Source organism: Achroia grisella, unplaced genomic scaffold (assembly GCF_030625045.1).
Source record: "Achroia grisella isolate CSIRO2021 unplaced genomic scaffold, CSIRO_AGI_Agris_v1 utg780, whole genome shotgun sequence".
Lineage (NCBI taxonomy): Eukaryota > Metazoa > Arthropoda > Insecta > Lepidoptera > Pyralidae > Achroia > Achroia grisella.
In genome coordinates, this window is record NW_026713020.1 from 5,207,174 (window position 1) to 5,227,027 (window position 19,854).

Sequence of the window (19,854 nt, forward strand, 5' to 3'; positions counted from 1 at the left end):
ATTGTCTAAAGGAATGATGCTGATGGCATAATGTTTGTAAATCCTTACGGAACTCTTATCCTTAAATCTTTACGAAAAGAATTACTTATATTATAAATGCAAAATAACTCTGTCTGTCTGTTGTCGCACATTCACGACAAAACTACTGAATCGTACTACTGTACACAGATAATCTATGTATAAATAAAAATGACGTTCAAAGTTTGTAAGAACTTTATTTTTAATAGGCGATGAAAGTTTGTACAGGATTTCGTAATTTTTGAAGATAGAACGATGAGACCATTGTTACTTTGAATTTTTATGGTTAGATTAATAAATATTTTATCTTTATTTGATCACTATTCTACGCGGATAAAGTCGCGGGCACAGCAAGTAGTAAATATATTAGAACATGTGAGGTCACATAAAAAATACAAAATAATACCACAATACGATAATTTCAGCAATACAGAATAACTAAATCTTTGTCTTTAAATAAAATCGAAATTATTTAAATCTTGAAGAAATCATTATAGATACGATATTACACACAAGAATTTGTATCCAAAATAAATATATGTATTCCTACAAATAAAATCAAAACAATGTTTTACGCTTTGATATCTTATTAAATAAACAGTGTTGTTTTAAATAGAGAGTTTATTTACTGTTTTTTTACATATATTTTATATTTTTTATAAAGTCTGCTATCAAATTTGGGATCTCAAACGAAACAATAATATTGGTGTAATAGAATGTAATATCTTATATAATATCTTCACACTTCATGCCTTATCAAGGAATCAAACGCATAACAGACGTAAAAATGAATAAGAAGGTAACTACACAATTCACAAAATTCTACATCCAAGAAAATACGTAGGTAGTATAAATACAATGTATTAGTTCTCTTTTCTTAAATGTATCTAATATACTTAGTTGCCAGTGAAGACTTTAGTGCTGAATTGTCTAATATTACTCCTTCGTTATCTAGACTACTTTAAACTGAACAAATTAATTTAAACCTGAGAAATCAGTCAATATAGCGAATCAAATTTAATTTTAATTTATTTTTAAAGTTTTAATCCTGAATATATCTGGCATAATCGCTATATTGAATATCATATATAGTAGATCATAGTGTTTTGTCTGTAGAGTGAACGCACAATCTGAAGTGGGTAGACTTACCCCACTACACAAATACAAGTGTTTTAATACATAATCATAAACATTAATTACAAATCTAGAGGAGTCTCACGATTAAATTTGTAATTAATTTTTATTCTTACAATTTAAAAGTCAAACGCTAGTGGCCAAAGTAATTTGTTACTAGCCAGTAAAAAGTGAAATTATTTCAGGCAAAAATCTAGATTTTTAATTAAAGTACAAAGCTCCAAAATTTAAGCCAAATTGTCGTCACGTATAACCTAGCCTGCGACGGCTTGGTTTTTATATCTTGCTTTGTAATTAAGTTTAAAAATTTCATTTTTAGTCATTATTTCTGAAAAGGAATAGTAATAACGTAAAACTGTTCTAATTATATGTTAAAAATACATTTTATTTTATGTTTTGTTTTTTCAGTAAATACAGTTATATTTTTATTTCTTCAATACAGAGACAAAGCAGGAGCAATGAAACGCGAATGACATAAAATAGAAGTATATTATTATAATATTAATATAAATTGATTTAGCTCCTAAATTGCCCATATGCAGCAGACCATATAAAAACTAGTACTTACTTTTTATCAGGTACATCGTTAACTAAACTTAAATAAAAAATCAGAACTCTGAATTGAATAATTAATTTAAGTATACAAAGATTTAACCATATGTTGTAGTATGGCAGCTTACCGTTAATTCTGTAGAAGCCAAAATTAGAAATTTATTACTCCATAGAAATACATGATGTTGAATAGAGGAAATTTAGTAAACAATATTAACTGAAATGAAATTTATTCACTCTAAACAGTTAATTAACGTTGGTTGTGTGACAAATATGTATTTTGTAGCTGTTTAAATAACACAAATATTTGGCTCTCAAAAGTTGAATAATTATGTTCATTCTAATTCGTATTATTGTATTAAGTATAATATCGTCGACGATATCGTCCACGTAGAACCTTGACCATAAAAAGAAAAAAGATTTGATTATCTGACCCAAAAAGCCAAAGAATAAAGTAAATAAATGAAGAATTTCCATACAAACTTTCAACGTGAGACAGACAGACAAGGTTACTTTCGCACTTATAGTATTAGTATGAATTGTCTTAGAAATACATTATTATTCTGGATAGTGTAATATAGTCAATAATAATTTATATGTCAAGTGAAATGATTAATGTAATCCTTTACACGTTAAATACCATATCATAAATATACCAAATCAATGCCAAGACTTAAAGTCATTATCTACTTATAGATAATACAAACCTAAACACTATTGGATTTATTATTTAATTATTGATAATTAAACAATAAAAAACTCGCTAAATTCGCATGTGGATTTTTATTAGTGTAAGTAACCAAAATGTCCTATTAGTTTGACTATGAGTACAAAACTAGTAATATAATGTACTAGCTCTAGCTGTTCCGATAAATGTTTTGTCATGTAAATTCATATCTCTATTAATAAATAGGGGGTGTAATAATATTTTTAATGCCACGTAATAAAAAATATAAAGTAAAAATGTTGTTCAATATATGAAAAAAATGGTTGGACATCCTTATCAATTAGGGATATAAGAAATAGATAACAACCTATATTCAGATCTACCGAGTCAAAATCATTAAAATCTGTTAAGTCGTTTCGGAGAAGTATAGCAGCTAACATTGTTACACGAGAATTTTATATACACGCACATTTTTTATTATTCCATCGTAATAAAAAAAAGATTGTTTCTATTTTTAAACCAAATTTCGCTAACACCCACAATATGTATTGTAATACAGAAACTTCTATTTTCATAACATATTTTTATGCAAAAAAGTTTTTTATTGTATCGGATGAGATCAAACAAGTCGGCTTTATACCCTTTAATGTGCATAAATATAAAATACTCTTTAATGTACATCGGAGAGGGAAAACGGAATCTGAAAGGATAACGTTATTAGGACTAAATATTTGCATACTCAAATATTAAAGGCATCGTGGGAGAGTACACCTGGGAAACGGGGATTCGAACCGAAAGTAGGTAATCCGGAAAACACCGCCGCAGCATTGATAATCCGAACTTGAACTAGTGATGTGCATTAACATTCGAATACAGAATTTTATCAATTTAGCACGGAATAGTAATAATGACCCAGGAAAATTAACATAGCGCCATCTAGTACAAACTAAAGGGAACTTATATAACGGATATTAGGCACTTGATAAAGATATTGAAACATTTTTTTAATAAATTCATACTAACATCCAGCAAGTATATACGTACGTATACGAAATATATATAAAAAAATAATGAAACTCCTGTTTATATCGTACGAGAATCGTATTCGAGAGCAAAGAAAGACCGTTTGCTTAAACCGCTAAACTACCGAGATCATCAAAACTGATTTTTTACAACAATAATTCTATTTTCCCCTTATTAATAAATGAAAAAAAGAATTAGTAGTTTGACCTTTATAATGATAAAAGTGAAATTTAATGGGATATGTCTACTCGCCACTTAAATACTTTCAATGAATCAATCAGACTTTAGAAGATAACTCTAGAAAAGATCCCGAGGCTACCTCGCAAATATAGCAAAACTGTCAAAGAACATCAAACATCTAAAAAAATATTCTACTAATTATTCTATTTCAATGTACTGATTTACATCTAGTGTCTCATGTTTAATTAATCTAAAAGAAATAAAAAAAAATATTGAAGCAATCGTTTTTTATATATATGTATACATGTATATGGACAGTCAGAATATAACAGGTGACTACAATTGAAATAAAACTTTATATAGAACAGTAATAGTATCTTATTCCTTCATTCGTTCATAATTTAAGAGCTACGCTCTTGTTGGTGGAGCTCTTGCCACATTCCGCGATCTTCCATCATGCTCTTTAAATGTTGATACGAGACGACTCTCATTTTTTCTTATACAACGGGAAAAAACAAAGAATTATACAGCACCTAACAATTTACAAAATACTAAGTAATGAATATTGATCGTACAATTTCACGTTCTATAGATTCTAGTCACGGAGCAATTAGGCCGCCAAGACTTAAGCCTGCAATTACTACTAATTAGAGAGTAAGTTTGGATAAACAACAAAAATCAGGTAATGTTATCTTTAATGAAGTATTAAAGTCTTATTTTATTAACGAAATAACAAGAATAAATCTAGAGTGAGAAATCAATTAATATATAATTTTTTAATCATATACCTTAAATTGCTTTCGACAAAATCACAGCTTGAAATGTATGTAAATGTATTATAATTCTAATAGTGAGATCGTATCGTATTTTATGATTTTTTATTAAGTATCTAATACTTACCAGTTACAATTCACAATATCAAAAGCTAAATTTTTTAATTTTGTTCAAAATTGCACCAGCCCAGTTCCTTACTTATTCTTCTTGGCTAAATGCATTTTCTCAATGTCACCGTAGGAATAAAATGTTATAATCATAAAATTTATTTCAAATTTAATATTTATATTTACTTTTTAAATATAAAGTTTAAATTTCTATGCTACTACTTTATTTCTTGCTCCTTCTAGAATCTGTTCCTACAAACACACCAGTGACGTTATTTCATAGTCATATTGAATAAATAGAATCAATCAAAAAAATTTTTCCCATCACTAGATCGTTGGAGCTGGTAGATACTACCGCCAGTTCGCCATAATCCGACCTTGAACTCCTTGTAAAGAAATTCTTACTTTTATTATAAGTGGTTTGAGAGTGTATTAACACATTTAGATATAATTATATCAATAGAACTGCGAACCAACATTTAATTAATGTTATAAATTAATTTAGTTTGTAAAAATGTTTATCAGAATGTATTTGAAAGAACTACACAGCTTTCTTTTTTAAATAACTTGTGGTTTAATGGCAAACAAGCCCACAGAATAGTCAGTGGGATTGTTCACCTAAAAATATTATGAACAGCATCACGGATAGTACATCTACATATGATCATAATACCTCTCATGCTTCGTTGCCTTTCCGAAGTCTAAGATCAGTCAGTGTATGTATGTATATCCATCTGAGACAATTGAATTTAGAAGCGTTCATTTTCCTAATTTAAGTAAATCGATAGTCAAACTGGAATTTCCTTAATACAAAGAAATGCGCCTTCCAGTACTAATGCGAATATCCATCTATTATAATTAAAGTATCTTTACTATAAATAAAATAGGAAAATATTTTCTTTTCATAGTTAGGTATTTGTTATAACACAATTTACTTAGACAACATTTCCGTCCTGTTTTCCGAGAGTTGATTGGCAAACAAGAACTAAATTTGCCGCCGTCGCTTTATTTATGCAAGAACCTTTGATTTTATAACGAGAAAAAGAGAATAAAATAAGACGGTGACTTGTTAGAGATCTGTCTTTAGAATTATTTTATCAACTAGTTAAATGTTATGAAAAAAAATACAAGATGTATACCAAACATATCGCAAACTATATAAGACAGAACTGTCTCAAAGAAACAAAAAGGAAAATTGTTTTTAAATATCGTATTTAGTACACATTATTAATACAGTTAACTCTACTTAAAAACTCAGGTTCGACTTGGATAAGCAGTGGCACGAACTAACTAGATTAAAACGCTGTCTATGTACGTAATTGCTAACAGGTTTTCAACTACCGTCACTAGATTGTAGAATGATAGATACATGGCACTCAGTGCATCCGTGCAACCTAGTCGAAACATCAAGAGAGGTAAAAATTATCTTAAATACTTATTTACCAGAAAATTATTCGTGTTAAGATCTAATTAACTATGTTAATAAGTTGACAATTATGTTAAAACTTTCGTACAAACTATTTTTATAAATAGTATAAAATTATTTTTAGTATCTACATTGCTTTTTGATGAAAGCGAACCAGTTTCGTGAGGGTTCTATCTGCTTTTCAGCTCGATATATATACTCCATACAAGTAATCCTACGTATTTTAGGAACAGATTATATGATATTTCTGATATCAACTCGTCAACTGTTAGTATATATAACTAATACGGTAGATAATGTCATGCTTTATGTAAATTATATAACAACCAACCCAAATATAAGAGTTAAAATCATAAAACTGTTGTATGAAGCGAAGCATTTGGGAATCAGTAGAATTAGGGCACAGTGCAAAGTCCCTGGACTTCAAAGATAAGAAACTTCCAAACAACAGAATAAAGGGCTCCTCGCTACGGGCTCGCACGTCATAACAAAGAACTTTGCATTCAATTTTAAAGTTTTAAATTTGTCATTAAAAATAGTCCATTATATATAAAAAAAAACAATAAAGAATTCTGAATATTATCTTCCTGTATTGTATTAGAAAATAGCATCAAAAGAATTGTGTAATATCAACTTTTTGGGCTAGATAAAGATTTATTTACATGCAGTAAGAAATTGATATTCCCACACAGGCGACTTTGTATATCTTGCAAATATAAAGCTATACAAATAAATAAAATTGAAGTGCCTATTTGTAATTTCAAATTAACAGATTTTCACTTAATGCACATGCATGTATATACGGCTGCTTACATCAAAATATTAATTTTAATAACTTGTCTGTCTATTCGTGCTGGTAAAAAATGGCAGAACCTATTTTAATGGAACTGTTACTCGGAGATATCTAATGTTATAAGAAGTAATTTAGGATACTTTAATTTTAAAATTTATTTACAAGTATCTAATAATAATATCTCTGGACAATTCCCACGCCATCGTGGCCTTCAAACCTAATAAAGTTACTTATATCATGAACATATTCAATACATAATACTGTCCATAAAATTTTGATTCATGGAACACGTCGGTAAATTCCAAATGCAGCCATTATTATTACTATTCAACCTTTAAATGCTTCCGCACCCGAATTTCCGAACTGTCGCCCCGACCCAACTGATTCTTGTCACCATTCATCCTGTTAAATCAGCTGGATAACCAGGTTTAAATATAGGCTACATATATCTTTCGGCCATTATAACCATTTTTGGTATTCAATTCTATCGAGCTCTAAAAGTGATCGCGTTTTTATTGTAGTATCTACTACTATGTCATTTCTCAAATTTAACATCAAATTCCAATTGTAAATAAACGTTACAACTTATTTATAAAATATAAATTTAATAATAATAATAATACAACGTTATACGGACTAGATTACATTATAGTCTCAGCTGCGCTAAATCAGGAGCATTGTTAATAGTATCTACCATGGCGAAAGCAACATTTGGTATGCTCACATTTTTATGGCTACATTAGAATTCATCGTCTTTGTTTCGGATTTATAAATCTGTGACAATTGTAGATATATATATTTTTTTTATAATAATACATTTTTTTACCGCCAAATTTAAACGCACTACTTTTCGATTTAAATCCGAGTAGAGAACCACTAACTAAGCCATGACGCTTTTACAATTACAGATACAAGCAAAATATACCTGGATATTATTTTTTTAATACCATGTTCCAAAGAATACGTATTATGTAATTATTTTTATTCAATTATTGTTGCTGATGGTGAAGAACGAACACAAGTATAAAAAGGTTTATTTAACGACACAGCTACACGTAACGGGAGGTACGAAAAGAATATTTAATGGGGCCTGCTTGTAGGATGCCTCTTCAAAGAGTCTTGAATATATAATTGTTCCTCTGTAGATGTTATGTTTGATATATGTACTCGACTCGTAGTTACTTTAATTATGTTTATTTACAGTAATATTGTAATTGTAAAAATGTACGACACGACTAAATCATTGAACGGTAATTAATGAAATTTTGACGGTATTTTCATATAAAATAAATTAGGAGGCAAATCTACAATAAGGAATTATGATCCCTTATTATCATCCAGCTATCGCTTGTGTAGATAGAGGTTGTGAAGTCGTGAAGGTAACAACTAGTGAAAAGTATATTATTAAGCGATATCCGCAACTTCTTCTAGACAATGACCATCAACTACATATATCGACTAAATCTATTATATGTCATAGTATTATTGTACAATTGGATGTTAAAATTAATATATGTAAAAATCTATTTCAATTTCCATTGAAATAATAAATAAATTCATAATTTTGGTTTCTACTTGTAGCAGCAACAAAAACATATAAATAAATGTTTGGATTGGAAATTAAATGACTGTAAAATGCTGACATAATCTAAAAAACCTAATATAAGCCACCTAGCTTACGCTCCCACAAGACCCTAAAAGGAAACTTTGAATCAGCACAATTTATTAATGCTTTGTTATCAAGACCAACTCTTGTAACTTGGTAATCGCCTTAGCGGTTTATTTTCAATACTACGGATTTTATATGTACCTTTTTAGCACCTTTGTGATATAAAAAAACATTGAACGAAATGCCATATATAGCGGTGTTACATGCTTTGCTTCTTAACTAGCCTATTGTGAATGTAGTCATGAGTACTAATTAATTCAATATTAATTAGCGAATATATTCATCTATATTGAAACTTTAGATAAACTTCGACACTAATTTCTCTTTGTCTAGCGTGAATAGAAGCGTGAATAGATATTTAATAGCTATACAATATAACGATTGTTCTAACCAATAACAAATACCCGTAATAATAACGAGCCATCCCCTTACTTATTCCATGACTGCTGCATGAGGCGAGAGGAACCCACAGTGCCAAACCACATTAACGAATTAAATGGTAAAGCTGGTCCAGTCCCGGGGGACAGCTAAGGCTGCTTATAAATCTCACGTTTAATTCCGATAGGTTCAGACACGTAAGGTAGAAATCTGGGATTCCGTAAAATCTCCAGGGCTTTTGCGAATTCGGAGATAATGACGTGTATGCCAAAAGATTAGGTCTGGTAATATAAAAACCGTGTACTGAAATGCAATTTCGCTACGCAGAGATATTTTCTTTTGTTAAAGAACTATTTTAAAATGTATAACGCATATATCATTTATTCAGAAACGACAAATAATAAACCCAATTTATTTCTATTGATCCCATAAATAAATTTTATTCTAAATACCTATAACATTTTCAGGAGAATTGATATACGAGTATATACTTTATTACTTACCTCTATGAAATTAATCGTTACGGAAGAATGAATCCAAAAGGAAAAAAGGTTGCTAAATTGAACCCGAGCTACGTCAAATCGGGTTGTTTTCCACTATTTGGAAATAAATCAAAGAGCTATTCATTGGGACCTACAATTTTCCTATCGGCTCAACATTGTTATTAGGATAAATTACGAGCTAAGTTCCACTGAATTGACAATAAATAAAATTAATCAAGTATTTTCTCCTATTCTAGCAGATATTGTTAGTTGTATTATGATATTTACGGAATAATCATGTAGAGATAGTAATCGTTATGTCTTGAACGATTGATACTTGTTTGTATTATATAATAATAATAATATTAATCTCAGGACAATTCACACAGCGCCATCTAGACCCAAGTTAAGCTGTGTTATGGGTACTAGATAACTGATACAAATACATAGATATTTTTTTTGTAAACTCATACATATTATATATAGAAAACACCCAGACCGATACAAACAATCATACTCATGAATACAAATGTTTGTGCCGTGCGAGGAATCGAACCCGCGACCATGGGTCGTAAAGCGGTGTGCTTGACCGCTAGACCACCGAGGTCGTCGGTTTATTTAAATATTATAACCATATATTTAAAACAATAAGTGTTTGCATACATTTATGATATGTTTAACTAATTGTATATTTCTGTTTGTATATCTAGTTAAAACCCGTTAAATAAATAATGTAATAAACAAAAATTTTAAGAAACCGACTGTAATAAATAAAATTATTTTATTCGCAACGTTACACACCATTGAAAGAAAGTTATAGTGGTTTTGTGTTCTAAAAGGTGCTTCCTGCTAAATTTATAGTGGTCATTAATGGTTTCAGTTGTTAAATAACGTGAAAATAAATGGAAATAAAGTTTATGGTATGTAACAATAATAGAGGACTAGGTAGTCTAATCTCTCTCCGCTGTCCACTTGATTAAGCGTGAAAACTTTGCTTAGGAGTAGACTAAATCTCAATAATGAGTTTCTCGCCTTGCAAATAGTGTTTAAAATCAATTGTCACTCAGTTTAGGAATAATAATTGAGTATTCATTATTATTTGGTATTTGTTTTTATTTCCCCTCCTTTGTCTTTTTTTATATAATAATTATCTCCAATACAATATATTCTTCTTAATACTAATTTATATTATGCATCATCATTGTTGTGTTGTGATGTGTATTGTATTAAATTTTATTCTATTCTATTATTTAATGAAAAAGATAGCTGCACTAACGGTCTACGTTGGCAAGGCATCAGTGGATTATGATAGTACAAGATTGAAGCTGTCATCTTAGTTAGCCTAATGTGATAAATTAACCACAATGGGTTCCAGGTAGACCACGAGGAGGTCCACTTGACGTTACCAGTACTGGGATTAGCAGTTCCCATCAATAACAACCCTTTTCTTCTTACAATAAACATCTAGCAATACATCCAGAAACTCTTGACTCGACAGAATTTGAAAAATGTGTTTTCTTCCTAATCTATAGATAGTATGAAGCCAAATAGCTATTTTATTTTTCTGTTTTATATGCTCTTACTTATCTTCTAAATCATGCAACGAATTTGAATATAGTATTTAGAGTAATTTCTCAATTTTTTTTCATATGATTTATGTATATATATTGCCGTAATCGCGACCTATGTCACACACACTGTACACCCAAGAAGGGTCGCTATTTGCAAGTAAAATTCTATATTAACTTGACTAAAAATCTAGCCTAGGATCTACATAACGCTTAGTGACATGCGTACAAATACGCGCCGCCTGACTTTGTTGCATTATTAATATGTAAACAAGTAATACATCCTAATAGAGAAGCTGTTGCATATGCAGCATTGAACGACCGTAATTGATATAAATGGACCTTGGTCGAGACGGTACTGTGGATTGTGGATGTTAATAATTCCACAGCTGCCTACAAATTAGCATAACAAGAATACTTACTATGTATAAATATTAATTTACTGCAACACAGAAAGACATCGAATACACTTTTAATCGATGAGACATAAATTGTTTTTATAATAAACCAGTACTTTTGTCCTTCTTCCACGTGACCAGGACTGATGATTTAAATAAAATAGATAATGTTCTTCATACCAATAGCTAGATTATATGATAAATATCATGGTGATTGGTTGACGTGAAAGTATAACAAAGAAACAAACTGAATTTTACTTTGCAAATGTAATTCACAAGGCATGGTGGTGCATCTTACTCTGCACTCCATCTTACTCTTGATGGTCGCGGGTTCGATTCTTGTAAAATGCATTTTTTTTTTCATGACTATTATTATTTTGTTTAAGTGTTTTGTATATATTATGTGTGTATTTACATATTGTGTGTTTATGTATTTAAATGTCTTTTTAAGTTCCTAAATGCCTGGAACTTTGTTAATTGTGTTGACTCATAAAATATATGAATAATCATGACGTAAGTAATAAATTGAAATTTTCAATATATTTACTTTTTAATACCTATATGCCTATACATACCTATCATACTAAAAATGGTAGTACTGATAAACGTTCACAATTTAAGCTATCTCGTATTCCTCTCAACAGAGAGTCCAAAGAATTCTCAGACAATTTGCACAATACTCAACGCTACGTCTTCAAGATAGATGTAGTTAACACAATGCATTTATTATTTTTTATTATTAAAGTTTGAAACAAATGTTTTAATATATAAATGCATTTTAAGCTTTAAGTAGAACAAAATAATAGCAACTAAAATATCAATCTATATTTAAACTTGTATTCACGTAGTTTTAAATAATATTATACATAAAGTCTGTTTTTTGTTTACAAATAGGTAAATTTTGAATATCCTTAAACGAATTCTTTTACGATAATATAGCTAAAAAGAAGAAGATAGAATGTAAAAGAAGAGAGAAAATAAAGCTACCTATATTAGCAGTATTTAATTAAAAATAATAGAAATAACTAGAATGTTCGCTGTTACAGAAACTGTGTCGTTAGAGTACTTAGGTCTATTGCCTATAGTGAAATGAAGAGATTAGTCATTCCGATGACAGCAAACTATATGAGTACCTAGTTGCAATTGTTATGTACTTATTATTATTGACTCTAACTATGCTTGTGATGCAAGAAATATATACGTTTGACGGCCTCAGTAGTCTAGCGGTTTAACACACTGCTTTAGGTCCGATGGTCGCGGGTTCAATTACCCCCATGGTGCAAACATTTGTATGAGTTATGAGTATGACTGTTTGTATCGGTCTGGTTATTTTATATGTATAATGTGTGGATTTACAAAAAAATATCTAAGTATTTATATCAGTTGTTTAGTCTACTACCCATACTACAAGCACTGCTCACCGTGGGACTAGATGGCGCTGTGTTAATTATCCAAGTTATTTATTTATTATAGAGGAAGTAAGTTTTGTTGAAATAAGACTAAAAATTTAAACGTAGTAAGGTCACGAAATTTTGTGTCAGCACACAAAAATAAATGATAAAATTATACGTTGTGACTGATTCTTATCTCAATAATTTTAGAATAATATAATTTTATGAGTAGGTACTTAGATAAAATCTCGTTTTATTTGACATATTATTGTAGTTGTTATTAACGCTGATAATAATTTTATTTACTACGCTCAACATGCTATATGTTTAACGTACATATAAATCCCTCTTTCCTTCAGTCCTTTAACTATAGATTATTGACTTATACTATGTATATATATATGTAGGTTAATGTATCTATGTATCTATAGTTAAGATTCAATATTCTGCTAATACTTTTAACAGTAACACAACAGTTAACAGTACCTCTAACAGTTCAGTTTGATAGATAACATTCGTGTTTTATGTAGTATTTAAACAATATCACTTATGAATTATTATTTTTATTACGTAGAAATGGCTATAACCAAAACTCGAGTATGAAGTTTTGGTTATAGCCATAGATATATATAGATATTCGGATTGACTATATGTTCTAATTTTTTTGTTTTTAAACCAATTTCAATGAAACACTACGGAATATTACGGGAATTTATTACAATACAAATCATATTTCACATTGTTTATTTCAAAAAAATATTCAATTTAAAACAAAAATATTTAATGTCAAAACAGAACGTGACTTGTATACTCGATTTTTTTACATGTACGATGATTATCATTACAAGTAGGTAAATGTTTTAGGTATCTTGACCCAAATTACACCACGTTAAGGGAGTAGCCCATGAATTTGTTAACTGTTGACCTCCATTGCTGTAATATTAAATAATGGACGACATAATATGTAGCTCTACGTGCCTAATATATCCTATGAGAATTAGTACGTAAATTTATTTCTTATTTTTCCAATCATACAACAGGATACAATAGGGAAGTTGATATATACGATGTTTCTATTAAGAAATTTGGGCATGATGAGCCAAAATGATGGAGTTGGAAAGCGAGCTAGAAATAGCTGTGTGGGAATGTCAATAACATAAATAATTGCCATATTATAAATACATCACATCCTGCTTCATCTTTTCTAACAAGAAATATTCAATATATAGTTACTTACATTATAATTACAGAAAAGAGGATTATTATTAGCTATTCAAAGAGTTAACGCTGCCAGTATCTTCGGAACGTTGCCTAAAGGGACCCCTTTTAATAATATATTTTAGTCATCATATTATATTTTTTTAAGCTTTTTAATTTTAGGTTCTTAGTTGTACAATTAGGTTATGTAAATACTAGTAATAAATATAATTACAGAAAATATATTAATTTAAATTGCGAGGTGTTATCACACGTATCAGCTAGTAAATATTGCATGCAATATATGCAACTAAAACTCCAAATGTTTATAAAAACGTATAAAAAAACTTACATCTTGTACATATTTAGTTTTAGGAACAATAGGAAAGTTGTCAAAATTGACAACCGTGTAGTATCTTTTGCCGCTTAATTTTCTTAAAACACTCGCGCCAATGTACAACATAATTACACACACAATAATTATAATCACTTTATTGCAGCACTTTAGATATTTCTTTCTACACTATTTCAACGGGATATAACACAACATACGAGTATGAGGTATTTACTCATTCTGAAGATAACTTAAATGAGAGTACTTATCAATGCATGTCATTATAATTACAAACATTGTTCATGTATCCAAGAATATTTAAGGGAAATACAAACATTATTATTATGACTAAAGAACTAGCCAATTTCGAATAAAGCCGAGTACATTTTCAAGGAAAAATATTTATACGGTACGGTAGGTACGGTAGGTATTGTTAATTAGTTCTTGTATTATACTATTAAAGTACTTCTTATTAAAAATCTAATTAAATTATTGATCGAATAATTAATCCCAAAATAACAATAACATTAATAACCAAACAAACAACAGTTTTAATTAAATATTTGTCCATATTCGTGAACTATTGGTTTTATTTTCTGATGGTCGAAGATTTATTCCCAGTACAAAACAAATACATGACTACATCTGTTTATGTTATATACCTGGTTATATAAATAAAACATTGTATAATGGTATCAGTGGTCTAGTAACCATAATAGATCTGCTTGGCTCTCTCTCTTTTTATTATACATATGGTACTTAATATATAAATAATCGATAACAGTTTCCATAGCGAAAAATGAGTCATAAAAGTGAGTTATCTAATAATGCGATTAAATTTAGCCGCTAATCGCTATCTGTCGATATCTTTATAAACAAATATTATGTTATGTTGCAATGCCGATGTTCAAATGTTATTAGTACCTATTTACTACGGTACAACAATCACTTGATACCATCACGTTTCATAATCGTGATCCTGTCTGTATCGCTTTAATCGAGTATATAATCGAGATAGATACAACTTAATAGGTATATATTCAAACATAATATAACCTAATGTACTTAAATACGATATTACGTATCTAGTTATTTAAAGTACTTAAATGAAGAAAGTCCAAAATTTGTAGTATTTATTATTATTACCTACCTATCTCAATTTCACACGAGTTTATAGCACTGCGTATGTGTATGATGGAGGTAGGAAGAAGAGAAGAATAGAAGAATGAAGAAATTCTCAAAATATAGTGAAAACCGTATCAAAATTAATTACTTGGTTACAGAAGAAGTAAGAAGATAAATAAATAAATGAAAACAGCGTTTTTGCTTTACATTATTTATAAATAAATTTTGCATATAATTAAACTTATACCTGACTAGAAGACATATAGAAGTACAATATAGCAAACAAGTTTAGGACTGTTTGTTTGACCTATTTTTTTCTAAATTAAATAAAACTTTTTTATACTGTTCTCATTCTTCTACATACTATATATATGAATGCTATACTATATGAAAATCGCGAAAAATACATATACATATAGTTCAGTCATGAACTACGTAATACAAGTTTAGAAGTTGTCATTAAAACTTTAAAGTCATATCTAAAATGGACTTTAACTATTTTGTTGCTTACCAGAGAGCGAATTATAATATTAGATTAGGTACTTGGTTGTATACATAATTAAAATTAGTACAAAGTTAGGTTTTAATTAGACCGTAAAAATCTAACCTTAAGAGGAAGTTCATGATATAGTTGTTAAAATTCTATAGTTATGTTTAAATTTTAATTGTGATTCTTTCAACTATTTTAATAATAATAATAATATCTGAGGCCAAATCACTCAGCACCATCCAGTTATGGGTACTAGACGACTGATGTAACTACATTCATACATTCTTTTTCTATAAACACATGCGTCTATACTTAATATTATAAAACTGAAGAATTTGTTTTTAAAAAAATATTTTTGTGTTGGATAGTCCATTTGTCGAATATATGTGTAATATATATAGAAAACACCCAGTCAGATACGAACACTAATGAATACAAATTTTTGTAGAGTGCGAGGCATCGAACACATGACCATCGAAAGGTAAGCATATTATGTTATGCATTAGAAATTTTTATTTTTTTCAAGAAAACTCGAATAGTGTTGTTATTTTTAATTCTATTGTTCTATCTATTAATATTGATTTAATTATTATTTCAATATTTTGAAGTAGTCATTTATAGAAACTTATAAACATTAATAAATTAATGTTAATTGTATATTTTATTGAAATTGGGAAATTATCATACAAAACTATATATAACACAAGTGATAACTGGACCATAGACATACACATGCTAACATCCAGACAATTTAAACCACAAGTAAGTTTCCGCTTGCCCACGTCAATTCAAAATACATCTACTGAAAATAAAAGAGAGATTCTTGTTAAAATTTCAAATTTCAATTACAAGTTTTCCCTAACCTAACTTCAAATGGGATGGCAAAAAATAAAATGTAACAAATAACAAAAGAATAACAGCAACAATGTTTTTGTTTACAGACGGCGAGCGGGAGAGTAACCACTCATTTTGCATCAATTAACTAATGTATTTTTCACTAGACAAGAAATTTCTAACCTACAAAATACAAGTAAAATAATTAAGTTGCTGTTCCGGACAGGACAGAACTAAGTCGAGGATTACGACTGTCTATGTTTTCGCTTTACATCACGCACAACGGATTTTCATGTGGATATCACGATTATTTAGAAATCATTGCAAATCAGTTTAGTCGCCCCCAAAACATTATATAACTATTGAATTCCGATAATACAGTATATTTCGGTCAAATTTAGTCAACTTCATTACTGTGTGGTACAGATTCAGAGTTACAATTTGATGACTAACTATAAAAGAAGATAAAATCTTGATATATATATATAACTAAAAACTATTAATAAAAATTGATATTATAATGTCAGTGAATATATTGCAGACAACTTGTAAAAAATAAAATCAGTAATTGTACTTAATATATATATATATATTCACTACATATAAATAAAAAAACATTATACAAAATAATTAGACCCTTAAGGCTTTCATCGTAACTTGCTGTACCCATTAGGGTCCATAATACTTGTATAATATTATAAATTTATTGTAACTATACACATTGTGCTTTAATATATTGTTTATGACATTTTCTTTACCGTGTGTTACAAATAAAGTATATTCTATCTATTTAATATTATTATGTCAAACCTTATTAGAGGGTTATGGAATGCAAAAAAATAAATCAACCACTAAAATACTGCAGATAACAAATTAAAACATAAATAGTTTTGAGAATAGGTTTATTAACTCGAAATACATTTCATATGAACTGTTTTGTTATTACGTAGACATACATTTTTCAATTAAATAAATATTTATTTACGTTTTATTTGCATATTGTGAAGGCTGAATATTGTATTGACCGAATGGGGACAATTATTAACAAGCATAGATAATAATTTTATACTAATTAGAATAATTCTATATGGCACGAGTTGTATTATCTATAACTTTAAGAATAAACAAGTTACTGTGGTGATAACGACAAATCTATACGTACGATATTTTGTAGATTAGTTACGAAGGTCGCTACAAAGGTCGGTGTAAGGGCGACCGAGTTTTATTCAGGACACAAAATTTACTAAATGTACTCTGAGGTGGGCACTGTGTATTAGATTAGGTTTTGCTTACTAGGTTTTACTAGGATTTACCTTTATTTTTTATAAAACCAAAGACGAAAGTAACAGTAATATGTAAATACGATGATATAATAGATGGCATTATGTGAATTGTTCAAGGTATATCCTTCGACAGATCATACAATACTATCTAGTCACAAATAGGAGCTTGTGTTATGTGTATAAAACATGTTCGTACAATTAACTATATTCTATTCAATACAACCTTCGTACAACTAATAGAAAAACTTATATACTATTTTTTTGTAAATACATACATAGACGACCCGCCGCCGCAACCTCTTTTGATATTTTTATTATTTTGTAATGTACATTTTTAGAACAGTTCCTTTTAAACGTCATGTTTTTTGATACATTTCGATTATTATTCTTTCATTGTCTTTTGGGTAGTTCGCAACTGTATTTAAATATATTTTACTATCATATTCTATACGTGTTTTCACCACTTAGACACCCTTACAATCCACCGATCCATTACACATAGAAAATCCTCACACCAATCATAAGTCATATTTAGAAATACAATTATTTGTATTGTGTGAGGAATTGAACTCGTGACCATCGGAAATAAGTCGGTGTACTAAACCGTTGGACTACCGAGACCGTCAAACTATATACGGTAACTATATAGGAAAAGTAATCTCTATTCTGTAGTCACATTCTTGAAAGCCAATTCATATTTTTATTAAAAATATATTTTTCTGTCTGTCTGTTTGAACATTTTCACAGCTGATCGAATATTAATAATATTTAAAGCACGAATACCTAGCATCACAAGTACCGACATAGGCTATTTTTTATATCAAAAAAGCAGGCGGAATCGCTGGTAACAACACATCTGAACATGGAAAGAATAAGTGGAAATAGTATCTATAATAAAGTATTAAGTTTAATAATTTAATAACAAACTAAATGAATACTAGATATAATGTGGGCAGTAGGCACTATAACGGAATTATAAGTATATTAATATATATTTACTCATGATTTAAATATTTCTATATTGCGGGATTCGAACCCATAACCATCAAGAGATGAATTAGTGAGGTAACCGCTACACCTTTAAAGTCATCGATCGAGTAAGAATTTGATGAAGAAATCTAATATAGCGATAATGAAGCTCACAACTTAAACCTCATATGAGGTAGTCAGAGCCATAAGAAAGCTAATGCCATTGTGATAAACGTAGCACTCAATATTAACCCTTTTTACCGAACACATTTTATATCATTTAAACTCAATATGAGTGTAGACATAGTGCCACCGTTTCTCAGATAAGTCTAGCCTGATAAAGATATTTATATGACATTTTAAATAAATACGCAGTTTTTTATGTACTTGAACTACGAGTTAGTGGAATCAAGACAGAAAACCACTAAACTGTAACGGTATTGTACCACTAACGACACTAGTTTCAACTTAAGTTATTACTTATCCTAAACTGGACTACTCGTAGTTAGTACTATTTATCAGCTTATTGCCATTGTGCGAAATTGTTACATGTAAGTCCAGAACATAGTGATTACTTGGTCACTGGGTCCAGAATGTATATGAAGAACACTCGTTGGTGGCATGACGCTGAATTCCAATTTCAAATTATGTTAATTTCATTTTTAATATTTAAATTTAGAATACATCATCGGATACATACCTATCAGCGCGTATACGTTTATAATAAAAAATATAACTTTTAATCCCCATAGGTTAACAATAATTATTTATCGTTATTAATTTAAATTAATTATTAAGTACTCACTTTTAGGTCGATTCCTTTCACTGTGAAATTCCTTGATTGCGTTATACATTTGAGACGATTTGCTAATCTATTATTTATTTTACTTTTCAAACATAGAGAGAACATTTTGACACTGTTTAATAACTGAAAATATATTTATATTATGAAATAATTCACGGTTAATTATTATTACAATTAATTACATTACAATGTCCATTGTAACAATGGAACATGTACTTCTAAGTCGATTTTATTGCAATAACTGAATAGATGGGTTG

The 19,854-nt window shown here is 29.1% G+C and overlaps 1 protein-coding gene across 1 annotated transcript in view; it reads right to left on the reverse strand.

The window, feature by feature from the left end:
* LOC131850933 (delta-1-pyrroline-5-carboxylate synthase) overlaps nt 1-19,854 on the reverse strand; it is a 34,334-nt gene extending 14,480 nt beyond the window's left edge. The window contains exon 1 of the mRNA XM_059201349.1: nt 19,598-19,854. Within this exon, the coding sequence (XP_059057332.1) occupies nt 19,598-19,702 (105 nt within the window). The 5' untranslated portion in view covers nt 19,703-19,854. The remainder of the gene's footprint in view (nt 1-19,597) is intronic.